General features: G+C 35.2%; 1 protein-coding gene across 3 annotated transcripts in view; it reads right to left on the minus strand.

Moving 5' to 3' along the window:
* Window positions 1-21995, minus strand: part of CNTN1 (contactin 1) — a 269971-nt gene that overhangs the window by 8111 nt on the left and 239865 nt on the right. For all 3 annotated transcript variants that reach the window (XM_084876636.1, XM_084876637.1, XM_084876635.1), the window contains 2 exons: window positions 21146-21258; window positions 20250-20406 (listed from right to left, as the gene is read on the minus strand). In XM_084876636.1, coding sequence (XP_084732762.1) covers window positions 20250-20406; window positions 21146-21258 — 270 coding nt within the window. The remainder of the gene's footprint in view (window positions 1-20249; window positions 20407-21145; window positions 21259-21995) is intronic.

A 21995-nucleotide genomic window follows, 5' to 3' on the forward strand; every position in this document is an offset into this window, starting at 1 on the left:
TAATTTAGTAAGGTTAATGTTAAAATTTCCTTTAGGTTATATACCAAAATCATTTTAATTAGTTGTCTAATGCATATTCAGAATTAAAAGAGGGCCCTGACCAGTTTGGCTCAGTAGATAGAGCAGAGGCCTGCAGACTGAAGGGTCCCAGGTTCGATTCCAGTCAAGGGCATGTACCTTGATTGCGGGCACATCCCCAGTAGGAGGTGTGCAGGAGGCAGCTGATCAATGTCTCTCTCTCATTGATATTTCTAACTCTCTATCCCTCTTCCTTACTCTGTGTAAAAAATCAATAAAATATATATATATTTTTAATTAAGAGGTGTATTTTTTTTTAAGTTAGTTGGTTTCTATTCAAATCGGTCTCTTGAGAAAAAATCCAAGACAGTTTTCAACTTTATACCAATTATTATAAGCATTAACTGCCTGCCTTTGACAAAATGAATATTTACCCCAATTTGTTTTAAGACTTTCTGGAAAAGAAAACAAAAGAGAAATGTATTTGACCTTTGAAATACAGCTTTTTTTAAACAACTGATGATTGTTTTTGCCTTTGGATACTTATGTTTTCATACTATCTGCATGTACCAGCTTGTTTATTTTGCTTTTAATAATTTTATTTTTTTGTGCCTCCTTCAGATAGCAAATTCTAAATTATGTGGAGAAGAAAAACACACAAAACAAAACAGCTTAAGACCTACTTCCAATTCTGCCAATAGTGAGTTGTATAACTTTGGGCAAAAAAGATATGGCTCTGAAGCTGGTGTGATCTTTGGCTACTTTACTTGTTACGGATGTGGATTTTCCTTCTGTTAAATGATAGGGTTCAATGTTCTAAGTCCTTCGGTTCCTACTATGGCCATGAGTCTATGATTCTAAGCAAACCATATATATTTAAGAATATCAAGCATTGAGCCATAAAATTTGCAAACACATTTGTTATATTTCCCCTTATTTATGATAATCAAAGTTGATATTGCTTTATAAATATATATATTAAAAACTTGATCATATAAGTGATAGTGGCTTTGATGGGTTTGTCAATTTGGTAAAACCCACTAATCTTGCTGCTCCTACTTGTTTGGCAATTATAAACCCATATGCCAAGCAAAATAGATTTTTTTTTTTGGCAGGGGTACATGTCTTGCTGGCAGTTTATCCTAGCAGTTGTACTAGTTCCTTACTGTTGACTCTGGCCCTTTCCCTCCCAGAAAATACTAGATTGCCAGGATGCATTCCTCTTTGAGAAAGGAGCAAGCATTTCCAACACAAAAAAGACTGATTATTTGCTGGTAAATGTGAAAGTGAATTCTAACTGCCTATTGGCCAACAAGCACATGCTCACACATACTCAAATAACCTAATTTTGACATCATTTGGGGGTAAGTTGAGACTATAATCCTGAGGACTTTTAAAATTGGTTTGCCTACATCTTTAGAAATGCAAAGTGATGCTTCACAAGAGCATGGGATTGAGGTTAGAAAGAATTCTATTCGAGCACATGTGACCTCTCACAAGGTACTTCACCTCTTGGAGCCTTCATTTCCCTATCTGTAAAATGAAGAGCACACTACTTAATAGCAGGATATTTGTGAGGATTAAATTAAAATAGTTTATCGCCTAATAATTATGAAATTGAAATATGAAATTTAGTTTCTTCATTTAAATGTGACTTTATTTAGCAAATATTTGGTAAGAATAGCCTGGGTCATGAAGGAAAACTGAAGAAACCCAGACCTCATTTGGATTATTTTCTCTAAAATGTGCAACATACATGTAATGGGTATCATGGATTTATTTTTTTTTCTCATCTTATACAAAATCTTTAACAAACAACATTCCAATTCCTTTCTTGTGATGAATTCACAGACAACCAGAGCAGGTTGATTCCATCAGTTCATCTTTGCTTTTGGCTTTGGACATGGCTGTTTGACATAGCGCTCTTACATGGACAGCCCAGCTTTGTGGAATGCATCACACTACCACCAGGATCCATTTCTCTCAACCTTGATTAATGTTCCAGGGACAGGAGACTTTAGATGCCCCATTCTATGTCGTCATACACACAACACATGTTAAATTATTCCTTCCACTGCCCCGACTGACTTTGCCTTCCCCCAATCAGTTTTTGAGGCAAAAAAAAAAAAAAAAAAAAAAAAACACACCAAAAAACAGCAAGTAGAGCCAGAGAGAAAAATTTAAGAATCTGTGTGTGTCTCATGCCAAAGTGGAAGGATCCCTTTTAGTGCTGGGCTTGAGGAACCAGTTGAGCACATCTGTGACTAAGACTTTCTGGAAATTTGGGGGCTACAGATACATAGCCCATTGGGTTCACTTAGGGATGAAAAAGGACTATTCCCTGCACCTTCCCCACCCCTCACAGGGACACACTGGCTCATCTGATAGCCTTGTCTCAGCTGGTGTTTCAGAGTACTGACAATAAAGAGTAAGAATAAAACTAATTGGTCACGACAGTCAATTTTCCTAAATTTATTATACCTCATCAAAAGAAATTCAAACAAAGAGACGCAGGCTTTTTATGTCTTCCCACAAAGCCCAATGAGTCCATCTCAGTTGTTTTACATAAATTTGAATAAACAACTTTTTTCTGATTTTAATACCCAGGTTCAAGGTCATGGTGGGCACAATGTTTATTTCTAGGTGAGACAATGGAACCAGAGGCAGCTGAACATCATAACTATTTGTTCATAGAGAATCTTTTTTGCATCGGCATCCCTAAAGTCATAGGAAAGATGACATATTTTTTAGTAGACATACATTTGTCTGCCTATTTCTAGTATCAATCTTTGTTAGAGAAATCATTCCCTAGTTCTAGAAAAAAATAGGTATGTTGCCCTTTAAATGTCCTCAGAACATTTAAGAAGATGAGAGCTATGGGGATGCCTCTGTCAATCGGTGCTATGATCTCCGAAGTGAAAGTTGCATCCAACTCTTGTGGATCCTTGTGGGGCTCTAGTTAGCAGTAGCCATTGAGTGGCTGGCCTACTTGGGGGTGATTTCCATTTTGGTTTCGGTTTTTATCAAAGTGTAGATGCAGATTAACTCCAATTTAAATTTTATCTCTGCTTCTCTTTTTAAATAAAATCTTTAATGATGAGGAAAATTCTAAAATTTAAATATGCAGATATGATCATATGAGAATAATAAAAAGGAGATTTTTTTTTTCCTCACTGGAGGAGTGAGGATATTTTTCTCTCATTTATTTTTAGAAAGGGTGGAGATAGGGAGAAGGAGGAAGAGAGAGAGAGAGAGAGAGAGAGAGAGAGAGAGAGAGAGAGAGAGAGAGAGAGAAAGAAAGAAAGAAAGAAAGAAAGAAAGAAAGAAAGAAAGAAAGAAAGAAATAAAGAAAGAAAGAAAGTCAGACATCAATATAAGATAAACACATAGTTTGGTTGCCTCTAGATTGTGCCCCAACAGAGACTGGGATTAAACCTGCAAACAAGGTACATGCCCTTGACCAGGAATCAAAACCTTGAGCCTTAGGCTGATGCTGTAACTACTGAGCTAAACCAGCCATGGCAGAAGGAGATTTTTTAAGTACTTAAAAGTACTCACAAGTTTTCTAGACAGTCTGGCCCATATCATGTCATCAGCAAATATCTGTTTAATGAATTGTTTTTATCATTTATTAGTTGCCTGCTCTGTTCAGGGAAGTTTGTAACTTATTATTTTGTTTCATTCTTATAGCATACAGTTGAAGCATGTACTATTGTTATCCTCATTTGCAGATGAGGGTTCTATGGCTCAAATTTCCCCACCTAGAACAAGGCAAAAGTGGGTATTGAATTCAAACCTGATTCTAAGTCCAGTGCTATTTCTTTTTTCTACTCCACAGATGCTTCATTAATATCTCTTACTGTAAATACGGTTAGAGGATGCAATAACCCAATCTTCCTTAACACAATGAGTAGAGAGTTGGAAATTACTGTCTGTATCCAAATACTTCCGTAACTACAGGAGCTAAGGATCCTGGCCCCTCGCTGGGTTCACGTGGTGATTCAGAGGCACAGCTACGTTGGATGCTTTCCCGGGGTAAAACTGGGAGGAAAGTCCTGTTTGATCTTTCTTGATTAATCTTTGCTTTGGGGCTCTAACAAATGAGTGACTCACCTGTTTGAGGCAGTGCTTAGGTATTTAAGATTTTTCTTCCTACTGTGTTCCTGAACTCATTTGTTTGTCAGACCCTGGGGCCTTGCTGCAGGACCCAGTGCCATCCATCTGTCAACAAGGATTAGTTGGTGTCTCAGTGTGTCTCCAGATGCATATAAATTTCTTATAAGAAACTGTCTGAATTCATGGAATCTCTACAACGATTAAGCAGATCATAACCAGATGAATGCCTTCTCTTTTGCTTCTGCGGGAGAAACGATTTCTCAGCTGTTTTAACAATGGTCTGAAGTGTGTAAGGAGTTACTGACTGGAACACAATTCTCATTTTTCTAAAGAATTTCTGAGTTCGTGCTTGTTTAGCTTCTCATTCAGGAGATATAAAATAAGTCCAATCACTTTGTATGATATTTGCATGGAATGTCCTTTTGGTTCTGTTGATATATTTTTCAGAATTTCTTTCCCAATGAGAGGGCTCATTCTTAGTCTCATTTTCATGGTGGTAAACCCTGAAGTTTTAAGTTATTTGCAAATTCTTCGTGGGTTCGAATAAGTGGAATAAGATTGGCTTTCATCATTTCTGCACAAAGTTTATTTTTTTTTAAAAAATCAAGAGAGTAGTTACTCCTTGCTAACTACCAGGAATTCTGAGAAATTCTTTAAGAAACCATTTTGTTTATATTGAGTAAGTCAAATTCCCAAAAAGTGAATGGACACTAAAATTCTTCTTTCAAAATCTCTATTTCTACCAGTAGCTCCAGTCTTCTAGTTATTCCATTATTATATTTTGGGAGTCATTCACTTTTCTCTCCTCAAAACTTGTGTCTCCTGTCTCTTGACAGTGTATTTTATGCTAATTGATGATGATATGCTAAAATGTTCAAAATAACATAGGCATTGCGAGAAATATTATAGAACTTAGAAAGAGCACAAAACTACTTTTCTCTTCATCTGCACTCCTGTTTCCTATCCTACTTTTATAAAATTTGCCCATGCTTCTGCATTACTTAGCTCAGTTAATGATGTTGCTTTTTACTTAGTCATTTACAACAGAAATTGCAGAGTCGTTTTCAAAAATGCCTTTTCTCCCTCACTTGCAATATACCAAACTTGGTCACCAAGTACAATTGATTTGATCTCCAATATGAACCTAGAACTGCCCTATTCCACTCCCTCTACTGCTTCTGCTTTAGTAATCCAGGACCTCTTCACCTCCTGCTCAAACACAAGAAATAGTATAATATGAGGGGGAAAAATGAAAACCACAAATTCAATTCCCCCCTTCTCACAGATTGGCTATAACCTACACTCCAACTATATCTTCCTTCTGTTCTTTGTTGGATCCTACTTTCCAGAATCAGTTGCCATTCCTGATTGAGATGCCAGTTGCATGTATTCCCAGAGTTCCCACTTATTTCCGGAGACTGGAATGCCCTCCCATTCCCTTTTATGCCTTGAAAATTACTGCTGATCTCACAAAATTCATCAGAACGATCATCCTTTGAAACAATTATTTCCTCCTCAATGCTTGCTTCCACAACACTTAACATATGTGCCACAAATATTTTCTTTGCTTTTCTTAATCCCCACTGAGGTTAGGGCTTCTTTAACCAGAGACCATGTTTTTATTCACCTTCAGACTTGTAAGGACCAAGACTTACTTGACATATGTTTGGCACTCAGTATATTTTTGTGGAATGAGTTGAACTAATGTTCAAAATCTGTTTTCATTTCTTTCACTCATTTGGATTTTTCCCTTCTGCCATAGATCTATCCCTGATTGCCCTTTCTCTATGCATGTCCCAGAAATACGATTCCTGAGAAAAAGTAGCATGAGAAATTAGCTTCCCCCTATTGTCCCCCATGTGTTGTAGGCTCAAAATGAAATAATCATCCCATCTAACCAACATCTACTAAAGCTCTCAATTCATAAATGTAAACAAACATGGTCTTTAATTGATATTTTATATTCTGAGAAACACTTTGCTAGCCATAGATGGATTTTATAATACAGATCAAAAAGAACATAGAATTCGACAAGAGAAATTAGCAGCACACTAAACCTTTACTATTTTTTTGTTCTCTTGTGAAAGTTCTGCTAATGAAAGTGTAAGATTTGCCACCTTTCTTGTTTCCTATAGTGATTGTGGCCTATTGTAAGTTGCAAATATGTTTAGAATATAATCCTGGACCAGAAAAAATGAGGCTATTCCTTTAAGAGGACATACTTAGATAATAGTTTAATTTGACTATAAATTGGTGCTTTAAATATTTTTTATATTTGACTCAGATAAATTTTCCTCTTATAAACTGTCTCAAATCATATTCTCACTGGGATTTTCCATACTTTTTTTTTTTTTTTTTAGCTAACTTTGCCTTATACATATCATGTTACAGAAAAAATATATATTCTAGAATAGTAGGCATTACCAAAAATTCTTACTTGGTTTATAAGGAAATGCTTACAATCAAATCTGCCCTCTGAAATATTTATAATACTTAATTTACTATTATCAGTACCCTATGTTTATTCTTCTCCCAAAATTATTGCTGCAGTTCCTAGCATAATTTGTTACTAATTTTATGTATCTCAAATTTTAGTAAAATAAGTCTTCTTCCAGAAAAATATAGTGATATTAAAAATTATTATATAATATCAAATAATCGTATAATAATAAAGAGCATGCAATATTTCATATTTTCAATCTTTCTCTTAAGTTAATTTGCTTTATGTTTTAGGTTTCTCCTTGGATTACAATCTCTTCGCAATCTTAGAATCACATATGCCAGCTATCCATTTGCCATGAAAATTGTCATACTAAATATATTATCACTTTTTAGTTTTTCTTCATTTTTAACATTTAGATTTTATTGGCTCTCACATTTTAGAATACAATCTTTATAACTTTATATATTTTAAGGAGCATTTTTAGCTTAGGTTTTAATCATAAAGCATATATTGGAAATCTGATATATGTGTTTTATTCTTCTTGTTAAAATATTTATGATCTAAGTCTTCGTGAGACATTTTAACACACCAGTATTATTTCTAGATAATGGTTTTTTCTTTGATAGTTTAATTAAAAAAATAAATATTGAGTCAAAATGCTTTGCGAGGTTCTTTGGAGAATAATATATATTTACATAATTATGTAAGTAAAGATTTATATTATTTTAAAAAGCCTTTGTGATAGTTTACAAAGATAAATTGTGAAAGAGGAAAAAAGAAGAAAATTGAGAGGAAAGAGAAGTTTAGGAAAATTGAGCCCTAGTTGGTTTGGCTCAGTGGATAGAGCATTGGCCTGAGGACTGAAGGGTCCTGGGTTTGGTTGCAGGCTGGATCCTTGGCTCTGTTAGGATGTGCATGTGGGAGGCAACTAATCAGTGTGTCTCTCTCACATTGATGTTTATCTCTCTGTGTCTCTCCCCATCCTTTCCCCTCTCTCTAAAAATCAATGGGAAAATATCATCAGGTGAAGATTAACAGAAAAAAAAATTGAGACAAAGCTAAAAGATAATTATACTAAAACTAGAGGCCTGGTGCACAAATTCATGCACTAGTGGGGTCTGGCCAGACTGCCTGATTGAAGTCTATCAGGTCCAGGATGGATGGGGGGAGGGAACTCGGGAGGTTAGCCAGCCAGCCCCACCCCCAATTGAGGTGGGGGAGGCTGACTTGGGCTGAAGTTCACAATAAAGCAACTGGTCACTTGGCTTTTATATATATAGATAGCAACATCAACATCAACTAATGTTACCACTAATATTACTAATATTTATTAAGTGTCTCTGTTGTTCCAGGCACAGTTAAAAAGTACTGTATCTATATTCACATATAGATAGGAAGATGTTGATAACCTAGTTAGAGTGTGTATGTATAAAGAATAAGGTTTTTATTACATCTGCTCTAAAAGTAATATCTAAGCTGCCTACATAAGAAATGAGATTTACTTATGTATTTTGCTTTCTTGAGTGTGTGTGTGTGTGTGTGTGTGTGTGTGTGTGTGTATGTTGGGATGGTGGTAGTGATGAGAAGATGAATTTTTCTAGAAATTGGACAGAGTTGTCCTCTTTCTCATCCTTCCTCTAATAAGATTTCACCCTCTCTATTAAATAGTGTCCATTTTAAGGATATTAATTTAATATTAACTATTGAATTATTTTATTCAAACATTTATTAGTGTGGCCCAGCTTATGCACTCCTCTAGCCCTGCCTGAGAGGATTGCCAACCAAGGTTCCTTAAAAGAAGAGCACTATATAGTACAGCAAAACCTACCCTCAACAATTATGAAATAATATGACAGTAGATTTGATATAATTGTTTTTTGTTTCTGGACCCTTTTATATAATGCTCCTCAGTATAAGTCAATAACATAATGCTAAACTACAACTTAATAACATTCATTCTATAAGATGCAAAACAATGTCTTTTAAAAACACAACTCAATGAAGTTTTGGATTGATCAATTCAGAAAATTGATTGTATGTCCTGGGACTGGGATGAAAGGGATATGTATGTATATAGAGTATGCATTCTCCAAGGTGCAATATGGCCCCCATGGAGGTGAAATGTTTTTTTTATGGGTGAAAAAATCTAAATGTAAGATATTATAATGGCTTTGCATCTCCAAAGGGCTACAGAGCGTAAACAGACATACTGCACATTCATGGTATTAAAATTCCATAGGTGCTTCAGTGCTAGGAAAAAAAGAAGTAAGGTGTTGTGTTTTTTTGTTTTGTTTTGTTTTGTTTTGGAGACAATAATGAAAAAAAATGTTAAGAAACACTGGTATAGAGTATTATCTTTTGCAATCATGCTTTCATTTGAAATTGGGTGGCAAAAGATTAAGGTATGTAAAAACAGGTTTTTAATTAATTTATTTATTACTCACAATAATAGCGAGTAAAACCTTATTCATCATGTACTACTCACAATAATAGGAGGTAATAATTTATTTATAACTTATTACTCATAAAAGGTTAACACTTATTTCCATTCTATATCTAAAAATAGACTATACTTATGCTAAATAAGTAAGGCATTTAAATAATACAAATATATACAAATACATAGGAATATTAGAGTCATCTTGATTAGAAGAGTCAAATTTTGCAGGATATTGGAAAAATCAATGGGATAGGATCAATGGTAGATCTGGGTAGGGGAGAGTGGAGAAACTGTTAGGAGGAGATCTGAAGGAATAAACTGGAAAGGTAAAAGTCAGTATATGAAAATAGAATACTTGAAATGAAAAGTTTAATTTTTTATAGTGATTAGTAAGGTAATTTTTGCCAGGATTCTTATTCTCTTTGTCTATTATAGATGCATTGGCAGTCTGTGAATCTCTGAGAAACTAAAAATAATGCTTTCACATACATAAAATACAATATGTAGAGTTAAAAGGAAATAGATTACATTGAAATACATATATATTTCAATATAATATAAAAAGTAAATTACCAAAGTAAATATATGTTTATTAACACATTAAAATGACTTATTAGCACATTAAATAATAAAATCTAAGATCAGGACTAATAAATATCATATTTTTAAGTGATATTGCAACAGATAAATACTAGTATATAAGAACATTTGTGATTGTAATTGGTGATTATGATTTGTTACTTAAATTTGTGTTTGAAGAAAATAATCCGTTTCAGTTAGAAATTAGAGAAAATTACAATTTTTTCTTTTCTCATTTAAGTGTCAGGGATTCTCAAGTTTCAGTTTATACTCGTCTTGAAACTCTGTCTAGACTGTGATCCTGAGTGGCTGGCTGAGGCAGGGCAGAGAGCATTAGTTACCCTATAAATTAGGATCATTAGGAAAGAGGAATTAAGAGGCCATGGTATTGGTAGGTCATCTACACAGATGTTGATATCCAAAGATTTCACAACTTCAAGGCACATCTGGACTTTGAGGTATCTCCTATGGGTTAGGAGCCTTGTTGAGCTAGTTCTCTGTAATTTATAACACCCTTCTCTCTTCCTGCTTTATGGCCCTGTGACCAAGCCTGGTGATTTGCTTTAGAGATGAAAGTCAGTTATATAGGGCTTGGAGAGGTAGGTTATAGAAGAATGAATATTGGCTGGATAAAGTCATATTCTTGGAATATGTTCTAAATGATTTATTTGCTCTTGGTCTGGCTCATTTTGCAGAAGGTGTCTGTAAAAAAGTGCCTCTGGAATGTCGTTCATGCCATTGCATTGCTTTCAAACTGTGAATAATCCATCAAGGGGCCTGGCTTCTAGCCTTGCCCAACTATGGGAAGTATTTTGAGACCTAAACATTCCTTCATAAATCACTAATGTTGGTCCCTAATGTAGTATCAAATGGACCATTTTAATATGTTGATATATCACTTTCCAGTTTAAGTGTTTTATATTCCCTCTCACTATAGCATTAAAGGTTTCCAGATCTATTTGTGAGAAATTTCCAGGGTTTTATTTTTAACCATGACAAAATCATTTTCTTTTCTAAATGGTTTCAAATTTATGTTACAGTGGGTAAGTGTCAAACCACAGAAGAGAAAATTTAAAACCCAACTCTCTCAGCACAAACAATTGTCTTTATATTTTCCTGAGAGGGTTACAAATTTCAAAATAGCCTATAATGTTTCAAAGGAAAATTAATTTTGAAACAGTGTTTTGATGGTTGATGCACATAACAATTCAAGATAATAGAATTATTTTAACTCATTTATTTGTTATTCTTATTTCAGGGGACAATATTAAGTAATATCTTATGGTTTGTGGGGAGGTACATATAAATATTCCTTCCTTAGGATCATAAAATATTTAAAATCCCATTAGCATACAGAATAGATGGATATGATATATTTATGTAATTTTTATGTTACTATATACCAACATTTATAAAAATGCAAAATTGAGTTTACTAATAATTAAAATTATACCTATAAGGTATGCATTGCACAGTATCACCCATTTTTTCATGATCAATTCATTAATGCAAAATATTATGACCCATCATACAATTTGTTGAAACTATATAATGCCATTCTACAAAGCTTGATATATGCAAACAAGTTGAAATAAATTACTATTTAATAAATCTGGAATTTTGCTGATACCCACCAAATTCAGCAAAATAAAGCCCATCTCTGAATCAAGATATTTCTCTTAAGAACATTTTCTAAACTTCTTCAATACAATTACATCTTCACAAATGATAAATTCCTTTATTTATAACCCGCTTTTCCAAAGACTTACTATATATGGGAATTCCTTCTCGTGCTAGGTTCCAATTTTAGTCCCATTAGAAATAATTTTCCATCTTCTGCCCTATTAGTATTACTTTCTAAATTTAGAAAAGACCATCAAATGTAGTTCTTGAGGGGAAAGGTGTCTCAGTCATCTGAGTATTGTGAAGTAGCTAATCTAAAATATAAAACAAAGCAAAAAGTTTATAATTTCTTTATGGCAGTAATGACTTAAACTGTTTCTTATACATTCCAACTTCCTACTTAAATATTCTTTAACAGTTGTAATGTTATCCTATATAATAAAAGGCTAATGTGCAAATTGACCAAACAGCAGAGACTGGTCACTATGACACACACTGACCACCAGGGAGCAACACTCAACGCAGAAGCTGCCCCCTGGTGGTCAGTGCACTCCGACTGGGGGAGCATCACTCATCCAAAAGCCCTGAGCTGGGCTCACAGCTGGCGAGAACAGCAGCAGTGGAGGGAGCCTCTCCCGCCTCCACGACAATGCTAAGGAGGTCTGACTGCCAGCTTAGGCTCACTTCACTTAGGGAGCAGGCCTAAGCCATCAGCCAGACATTCCCTGAGGGCTTCCAAACTGCAAAAGGATGCAGGCTGGGCTGAGGGACACCCCTCACCCCCCTCAAGTGCACAAATTTCATACACCAGGCCTCTAGTATCTATCTATGTATCTATCTATGTATCTATCTATGTATCTATCTATCTATCTATCTATCATCTATCTACCTACCTATCTATCTATCTATCATCTATCATGTATCGTCTATCTACCTACCTTCTCTCTGGATAAACTCTGTTTACTGACTTTGGATCAAACTTCTCTCAATTTAATTTATTGATATAACCCTTGGAACTCTAACTTGTTCAATGTCATAAATCCTTGTTTTAATATCAGGATCAACATTTACTGTCTCCTGTTACTTAAATTAAAAAATAAATAATCCTGCCTAAGTTTTCTGCTACTGAAGCCGACTTTGTATTTTTCCTATAACTCTTTATCCCTCTTATTGCACATTCTTATTAAGCTGCTTTTTTGCCTTGCTTTTTTCTTATTCCCTTCCCTGCATTCATCCTTATTTACCTCATCATTTAATTTTGAATATTAAGAAATCTTTTTATATCTGCTTCCTTGCTAATAACTTTCCATTAAAAAATATTTATTGTTGAGAGCATTACAGGTGTCCCCCATTTCCTTTCATCCACCCCCTCCACCTGGTTCCAGTTTTGCCCCAGACCTTCACCACCCTATTGTCTGTGTCCATAGGTAATGCATATATGCATATAAGATCTTTGGTTAATCTCTTCCTGCCTCCCCTCCCCACTTCCCTCTGAGATTAGTCAATCTGTTCCATTTTTCCATGCCTCTGGTTCTATTTTATGCATCAGTCTATTTTATTCATTTATTTTGATTTTTAGAATTAATTATTGATTGATATGTATTCATTGTCATTTTACTGGGCATATTTTTAATTTTCTTCTTCCTCCTCCTCCTACCCTCCTCCTCCTCCTCTTCTCTTCTTCCTCCTTCTCCTCCTCCTCTTTTCCCTCCCCTCCTCCTCCTCCTCCTCCTCCTCCTCCTCCTCCTCCTCCTCCTCTTCCTCCTTCCTCTTCTTAAAGAATATCCTTCAATTTTTCATGTAATAATGATGAACTCTAGCTTTATTTATTTATTTATTTATTTATTTATTTATTTATTTATTTATATTTTTATTTCTTGCCAGTCCCTTATGGTCTACAAAGTTTCTGTTAAAAAATCAGCTGATGGTCTTATGGGCATGCCCTTGTAGGTAACTAACTGTGTTTCTCTTGCTGCTTTCAATATTTTCTCTTTATCTTTAAACTTTGGCATTTTAATTATGATGTGTCTTGATGTGGACCTCTTGGGTTCCTTTTATTTGAAACTATCTGTGGTTCCTGGACTTGTAAGTCTATTTCTTTCACCAGATAGGGGAAGTTTTCTATCATGATTTCTTCAAATAGATTTTCAATATCTTGCTCTCTCTCTTCTCCTCCTGGTACCCCCATAATGTGAGTGTTGGCATACTTGAAGTGACGCCAACAGCAATCAAGGCTCAACTACAACAAGACTGTGCTCACAGCCCACTCAGGGCGCAGCTAGAGTTCCCAGTTCGGGTGACTGGGGAGGTTGAGCCCCTGGCCCTACAGGACACCTACAACAGAAGGCCACTTGACCAATTCCAGGATACATAGCAGCTCTACCTAATACATAGAAACAAACACAGGGAAACATCCAAAATGCAGAGACAAAGGAACAATGACACAAATGAAAGAACAGAAGAAATGTGCAGGGGGTTGGGGGGAGCCTAAATGGAATGAAAGAAAACAAACTACTAGAGAGTTAAAAAAAAATGATTATACAGTTGATCAAGGATTTTAATTAGAGCTTCAAAGAACTTAGTAAGACTTTCAAGGACCTTAGTGAGAATTTTAAAGATATGAAAAAGAACCAGTCAGAAATTAAGCATATACTAACTGAAATAAAGCAAAATTTACAGGGATCCAACAGTAGTGTTGGAATGATATGGAATATAAGGAAGCAAAAAACACCAAATCAGAATAACAAAAAGAAAAAAAGAATAAAAATATATGAGATAGTATAAGAAGCTCCTGCACAACTCTAAGTGTACCAACATTTACATTTACATTTACATTATGGGGGTGCTAGAAGGCAAAGAGAGAGAGAGCACTTTCCTTTTTTTTTGTTCAGATGTTCACTTCTCAAGGGAGGCTTTCCCACCCCCAGCTCAGCAGTAAATCTTGATCACCATGAATAACCATAGAAATGCCATTTTAGTAGTTCAGGGATAGATTTGTGACCCAATTCTGGACAATATGGGAAAGATTTCCTGAGAGCCTCCTGGGAAATTTTAAAATAGAACTTCCTTGGACAGTATTGGGTCTGTATGCAATAATTACTAGCATTGCTGCAGCCATCTTGCAACCACAAAAATGACAAATCTGAGAATGAAGCTGATTATGAGCCTTCCCAAGTAAAGAAAGAGGGGGAAACTGGTCCTTGATTATATTTTTGACACTGATTTCACTAAGGTCTAAGGCCACCTATCTCTCAGGCAATTCTGAATTGAGAATTTGTTATTGACAGCTGAAAATATTCTAATACATACACAATGCTCATCGATTTAAATTATTCTTTAACTAGAAGTAATGAATCCTTCTTTCCTACTCTATTAATGATGTAATTTGCCAACTTTGGGCACTAATAACCATCTGCTATCTCCATTTCTGTACTCAGGCTGGTATGTGATGCAGATAGCTATATAATTATGCCAACTGGTTCTTTGACAAATTTCTTATCTGACCTTAACTGGTTTCTCAGTTTTGCTAGATAATTTAAAAAAAAATTTATCTCCACCTGACTTCCCTTAGATATAGCATGAACTAGCATGCCAAAATTTGAACTCCTAACTTTTATTTTCAAATAATCTATTTTCAGTAGATGATTCTGTTAAGGTAGATATTTCTGTTGGCCATTTTAAAAGATGATTCTGTTGGACAATCTAAATTCTTCAAGTTATGCAAAATACTTTTTCACATCCCTTATGAAATTATCAGAAAACATTATTGGATCATCTTCCAAATAAATTCTGACTATAAATACTTTTTATTTCTTCTACTGTGACCACAATAGTCAAAGCTGACTTCATCTTTTAATTGACTATCACCGATTCCTACTTTATTTCAAAGAAAAACTAGTATCCTATCTAATAAAAGAGTGATATGAAAATTGACCATCACTTCAACACACAAGATGACAGCCCCCATGTGGTAAAAGATGGCTGCTCCCATGTGGACACAAGATGACAGCCACAAGATAGCCTGCAGAAGAGGGCAGTTGTGGGTGATCAGGCCAGCAGGGTAGGGCTGTTGGGAGAGACCAGGCCTGCAAGGGAGGGCAGTTTGGGGGTGACTGAGCCTGCAGGGGAGGACTGTTGGGGGGAGGGTAAACAGGCCTGCAGGGGAGGACAGTTAGCAGCGACCAGGCTGGCAGGGATGGCAATAAGGGGTGATCAGGCCTGCAGGGGAGGTCAGTTAGGGGCAATTGGGCCTGTAGGGGAGCAGTTAGGCATTCATCAGGCTAGCCCAGGAGTGGTTAGGGGGTGATCAGGCTGGCAGGTAGGGGAGCGGTTTGGAGCCAGTAGTCCTGGATTGTGAGAGGGATGTCCAATGGCAGTCGGACATCTCTCGAGGGGTTCCAGATTGGAAAGGGTGCAGTCTGGGCTGAGGGACACACAATTCCCCTTCCTGTGTACGAATTTCATGTACCGGGCCTCTATTAACACTTATAAAATATAAACCTGATCATGTCACTTCCTACCCTAAGCTGTTTTGATGGATGGCTTCTCATCCCATTTAAAGAAAACTCCAAAGTCCTTAACCAGGACCTATAAAAACCTTGTTAAGATTCAGGTCCCATCTACCTCTCCAGCCTCATTGTATCCACTCTCCCCATTGCTTACTCAGCCCCAGTCACACTGGTCACCCAGCTGTTTCTTGAACATTTAAGCATGCATCTAGTATTTGTTCTAGTAGGAATAACTCTTCCTTCAAGTAAACTATATGGACCATTCCTTCACTTTATTGAATTCTCTTTTCCACTGTTATCTCATCAGAGCAGGCTTTTGCTGCCACTCTTATTAAAAACATGGGCCCTACCTAGTCCTTTTCCATCACTCCTTAGACACCTTCCTCTGCTTTACTCTATCACTTTCTTCAGTTACCCTCAGATATTATTCCTATCAGACAAAATATTGCATCATTACAAAAATGATTAACTGATTTTGCCTCCTTCCTTTAGAATTTAAGTTCCATGAGGTTTGCTTAAAGAAATAAAACTTTTAACTCCACTATTTTATGGACTTTTTTCTGTTTAAATTACCAAGGAGCTCTGAGCTGAATTTTGTCCTCTCAAAAATTCATGTGTTGAAACCTTAATGCCCAATATATTAGAATGACTGGATATAGAGAGAGAGTCTTTAGTTAAAATGAGATCATTAGGGTGGGCTCTAATCCAACATGACTGGTGTTCTTATAGGAAGGGGAAATTAGGCCATAGATATACACAAAGGAAACACCACATAAAGTCACGTAGAGAAGATAGCCAGCTCCAAGCCAAAGAAAGAGGCCACAGAAGAAGTGAAACCTGCTGACAACTTGACCTCAGACTTCCAGCATCCAGACTTGTGAAAAATAAATTTCAGTTATTTCAACCATCCAGTCTGTGGTACTTTGTTATGACAGCCCTAGCAAACTAAGACAGACCTTTCAAATGCAAAATTCAATAACTTCCTTTAGTCCTTCGCTTTTTAAATTCTCTTTTAACTTTTACAAGTTGGAAATAAATCATGCAAGTTAGCATATTTAAAAATATAATTTAAAATAATAAGAACAACAGCTTACCTGTATACTTACCAGCCAGGCAAGGAAAAACATTGTTACCACCCTAAGCTTCTTCCCGTTGCCTTCTCCCCCCTGCCCAGTCACAAGGCAACATTGCAGTGATATTCATGTTAATCATTTTTGCAGAAGTTTTACTTATGCCAGATAGGTACTCCACTTTTGTGGTATGGTTAGTTCCTACCTAAGACTACTATGTATATTAATCTATCTATCTATCTACCTACCTATTAATCATCTATCTCAGCTATTGTACAATATTATAAACTCAAAAACAATTTTGGTTTTTGAAAATTCTTACAGAGGAGATATTTGAAAAATTAGCTATGTTAATGTTGCATTTTAATCTAATAACATAGAAATTAAAAATAAACCATTTCGAACACCTTCTTGTTTTCTTTATACTGTTCTACTTAGGCACTGGAGAGAAGAACATGTGAGTAATAGAATTAAATATCTATCTCTTCTACCTAAAAAAAAAAATGGTTTCCTAGCCCTTCCACTTCTGCTACTGGGCCGAAGAGGACAAAGGGAAAACACGAAATATGTTTTTCATCAGTGCTTAAGTCAGTGGCTTTGGTTATATAGTTTAACTTAATAGTTTGGAGTTACCAAAAATAGTAGGCTAAATGTTTAGACTCCATCATCTGTGGTAACATCAGGATAAATTACAGATTTATTAGAAGACATAAAGTCAACAAAATGAATATATGGGAACTTTAAATCAAATGGTAAGATGTCTTGCTTTTGTAGAACCCACCCGAGACTTTGCCACTGCCCTCTTTCCAGGCCAGACCATCATCATCTTTAATCATTCTATGATAATAACCTTGTAGTTCATCTCCTTACATCTTACTCCCCTACATATATACTTTCCACAATCACTAAAGTGATTTTCAAGTACAAATATCTTTTCATGTTTTTTTCTACATTGAAGGTTTCTGTTGACTACTTCTTGCTCAAGTCCAGATGCTAAAATGTCCTTAAAAGTCTCCCTTTAATTTGACTAAAATATCCGTAAGGAATATAAAGGTTCAAAATGTGCACGTACGTACATAAATACTAAAATAGATGTTTCTCTGTGGATATTTATGACCAAGAATACTCATCAATCTGTATTGCAAAATTTGTAGCAAATTTGTAATAAGTCAAATTAGTGTATTAAAATTTATAATCAAAATACTGTGGCTATCTTCACATTTTTCTTAATTAGGCTCGCAACGATGTATAAAAACAAAAACTTATTAACAGGAATTATAGAACTTATTAGAGATAGCATGCTAATGATGAAACATTTGCAGTGTAGCACATGCCTTGATGTGAGCTATAAACATCTCCTAGGGAATAATTTATTAAGACAGCAGATAACAGTGCTCAGGTCAGAGAGAAGTGGGGTTAAAGATTACCATGTCCAATAAATTTTCTGTATTAACTCTCACATTACGTCTTACTCTCTGTAAGAACCAAGCTTGTGGATTAGCCCATGGCACGACATAAATCATGAATCTAAGGGGAAGTGCATCTAACATTCTAGATAGCTGAAAAATAGTGTAAGTTGCCCAAGTTATTTTAAACTAAATTCTACTCTATAAAAAAATCTAAGTTTACTCAAACATTGTTTGTTAAAACCCTGTTCTGTGCCAGATCTGTATCCTAGGTGCTGGGGATTCAAAGATTAAACAAAGTACAAAAGGAGCTTATTCCCATAGAGCTTACATTCAAGTAACAATTTCTTCATTCAAAACTGTTAGCAATATAAGTACCCATGAATAAGAGAATTTTAAACAGTGATACATGTTATGAAGAACATAAAACAGTGATGCAATATGACAAAAAATTAGAGTAGGGGGTGATCTTACATTGAAGGCCACATAATTCTCGGAGGAGGCGATGTCTGGGCACAAATAAAAATGACAAGAACGAGCCTGCCATGCCTTGATCGGAGAATTCCAGACAGCAGCAAGAACAAGCACAGATGCTTCAAGGTAGAATAATGTTGGTATGCTCAATCAGAGAGAGAAGGTTAATGGAGCAAGGGAGAAATTATTTACTTGAGGTGAGAGATTTTGATGGGGCCTGATGATATAGGGCACACTAGGCCACAGTTAGAAATTTAGATTTTATTCTGTATCATTTCTTTCTGAGAGTAATATGATTTGACTCTCTCCAGCTGCTGCATAGAGAATGGACTAAAGGAAGATAAAATAAGCAGCTCAGAAAAATTTTTAAATTGCATTTGGGCCAGTGAGAATGATTATCATCTGGACTCGAAGGAATGTGTAAATATATATAAGTGGTAGCACATTTTATGTATGTAAACTGTGCATTGTGGGCAATTGATGAATATTTGTTGAATGAATGAATGCACAGCATAACTCATATGAACATTAACCTAGCAATGTTTATAATTTATATGAACATTAACCTAGCAATTTTTATAATTTCCAAATTTTATAAAATGACATGATATCTAAACTAAAAAAAGTTAAAATGAAAATTTTTTAAATTTTAAAATTTTTAAGAAAATCTAAAATTTCCATTTGTATTACCATGCTTTTCTTACTATAAGATAATTTAAACAATTTAATACAAATAAATACAAATTATTAAAAATTCTAGATAAGTACATTCACCAAATATATATTTCCTAATGTTAATTCTACAGTTTCTTTATGCAATTATGGTCATACTAAAAACTATGGCACTGTATTAAAGGATATTTTATGAGTTTAATACATAAATGTTCATTATTTAGGTATAAATCACTAACTTTTTTGAAGTCAATTATTCTTGTATTTCAGTTTCTCATAAAATTTTCAAATTAACATCAATTTTTATTCTTATAATTAAGCTACATTATCCATCCAGGGTGAGAAAAAGTATCAAAATTTAAACAAATAATAGAGTTCTACAAATCCTAAAAAGGGAAGAAATCGCCAGCTCAAATATGCATTTTGAATTTACTAGTGCTGTGAGAAAAATAATTTTTTTTCATAGAAAGAATAGATAAGCAGATAGGGAGATGATAAAGGAATAATCATTTACTGTCTTTTTACTTTACTACTATATTAATATGGGTACGACAAGAAAAAGGAGGTTAGAAGAATATTAACAATTGTCCAGTGAATTTCCTTTTAATATAAGAGAAGTTTGGACATTATTAGTTATGCACTAATACTATGTCTCATTTTCATACATCGTAGTATTTTAGTTATGCTTTGACACCCGGATAATAATCAACAAGTATGTGGTATGTTGCACATTTATTTTTGTGACTCAGAAGGAAAGAAATGTCAAGCTTCAGGGCATCCTTGACATTTCAAATTACTCATATTGGTGTAAATATCAGTCCTACCTTTACTCTTGGGAATCCATGTAGCCTAGAAACTTACAAGCACCCAACTGAAATGGGTCTTACACGACTGGCTTACCTGAAATTTTGACTTGAGACACCACACCATCTCCTCCATCACTGTGTGCACGCACTTCCACAACATACTCTCCATCCCTGGGGATTGGAACTTCTATGAACTGCTTATGCGTTGAATACAGTTTGCCATCGTGCTGGCCATCAGGTCTATAGAGTACCTTAAAAAGTCCCCAAATAAGTAAAATTAATAAAGTGGTAGCAATGAGTGAATGTCCTAACCAGAATATTCTTACACTTTTATTAATTAAATTAGTCCTGAGGTAGCTATTTGTGATAATTTCTGGGAAATTAATGTTATTTTGCACTCACATAAATCAATTTCACCTATGTGATTTTTTTTAGATAACCTAAAATAAAGACAGTGAAGAATGTATTTTTTTAAAAGTAGGGCTCTTTCAGTATATTGAAGTACTCTAAAGAATTGCTTTACAATTTAAAATTTTTTTCACATAATTTCTAACATTGAGTGTACAATGAAAAATGTGATAGGGTGTGATATAGAGAATATACAGAAATAATATTTTTCTCTTTTTGTTCATTTTTAGATGGCAACTCAATGCATCAAAGAGTTCGCTGTGTGCTGAAGCTCTATCTTAGTCATTGTCAAACGAAAGTGGATTCTTTCTGTCTCTGTTCTTCAGACATGATTATTCTAACAACTCTGTACTCTAACGCAGTTATTTTATCTTGCTCACTTGATGCATCATTTTCTTAGACTGCGCTGGGGACCTTTTCTCATTTCAAAATTTATCATAGCACCGTGCCATCTGATTCTGTTACACAGTTAGAATGAGAAAACTGAAGGGGTTTTCTAGAACCAGCAAAAAGCCCAAACACCAGTCCTCTTTGTAAGAATGAAGCTTGTGCGAGGGAATACTCCAATAATCTTTTATCTACCTTATATCCTGTCACTGTAGATTCATTTGATAGTGCGACCACATGATCCCAGGTGATTATGTAGCGGGAACCAGACCTTATGGAACTGGTGATCCTTGGCGGCTGGCTTGGAGCTGTGAAAAGTAATAACATGCAATTGACCATCACTATTTCCAGCTTCAATTCTGCAGGCTGTATGGTGTCAGGAATTATAACTCTGATGCTAATAATGTGACATTAACAACAGCTAATTTGATGATTGCTTCCTATATGCCAGGCACTATGCTAAGTACTTTATAACCCTTGGTCCTGTGAGGTAGATAATATAACTTTTGTCATCCTCTCATCATCCTTCACTTGAGTTTCTTTTTGAACCAATCTTATGAAACTGCTGCTCTCAAGGTCATCAATTATAACCACTGAGCCACTTTAAATGGCAGCTTTTTAATTCTTTATTTAACATTTTTTAAGCATTTTACAGAATTGACCTTCTGATTCTGTCTTGAATCTAATTTTTCCCCCTTAAATTCATGACCCTTTCATGTCTATTTCTGCCTCCTACCTCTCTTTCTCATCACCATGTTTGCTGCCTCCATATTCTCTGCTCAATTTTTACACATTGGAATGACATAGGACCTGATCATTAGCACCCTTCTCTCTTCTCTGCATCTTCCCTAAATCTTACATCTGGACCATAGCTCTATGTACTTACAATGCTATCTCTAATCTCTAATTGCCATAAGCTCTAAATAATATGTGCAACTACAGATCTCTACTTTAATGTTTCAAAGTCTTTTCAAGTGTAATAAAATCAAGATGGGATATCTGGACTGTGCCCCCAGATGTGCCTCTCTAGAAGTCTTTCACCATC

Source organism: Pipistrellus hanaki (genome assembly GCF_964339955.1).
Source record: "Pipistrellus hanaki genome assembly, chromosome: 3".
NCBI classification, from domain to species: domain Eukaryota; kingdom Metazoa; phylum Chordata; class Mammalia; order Chiroptera; family Vespertilionidae; genus Pipistrellus; species Pipistrellus hanaki.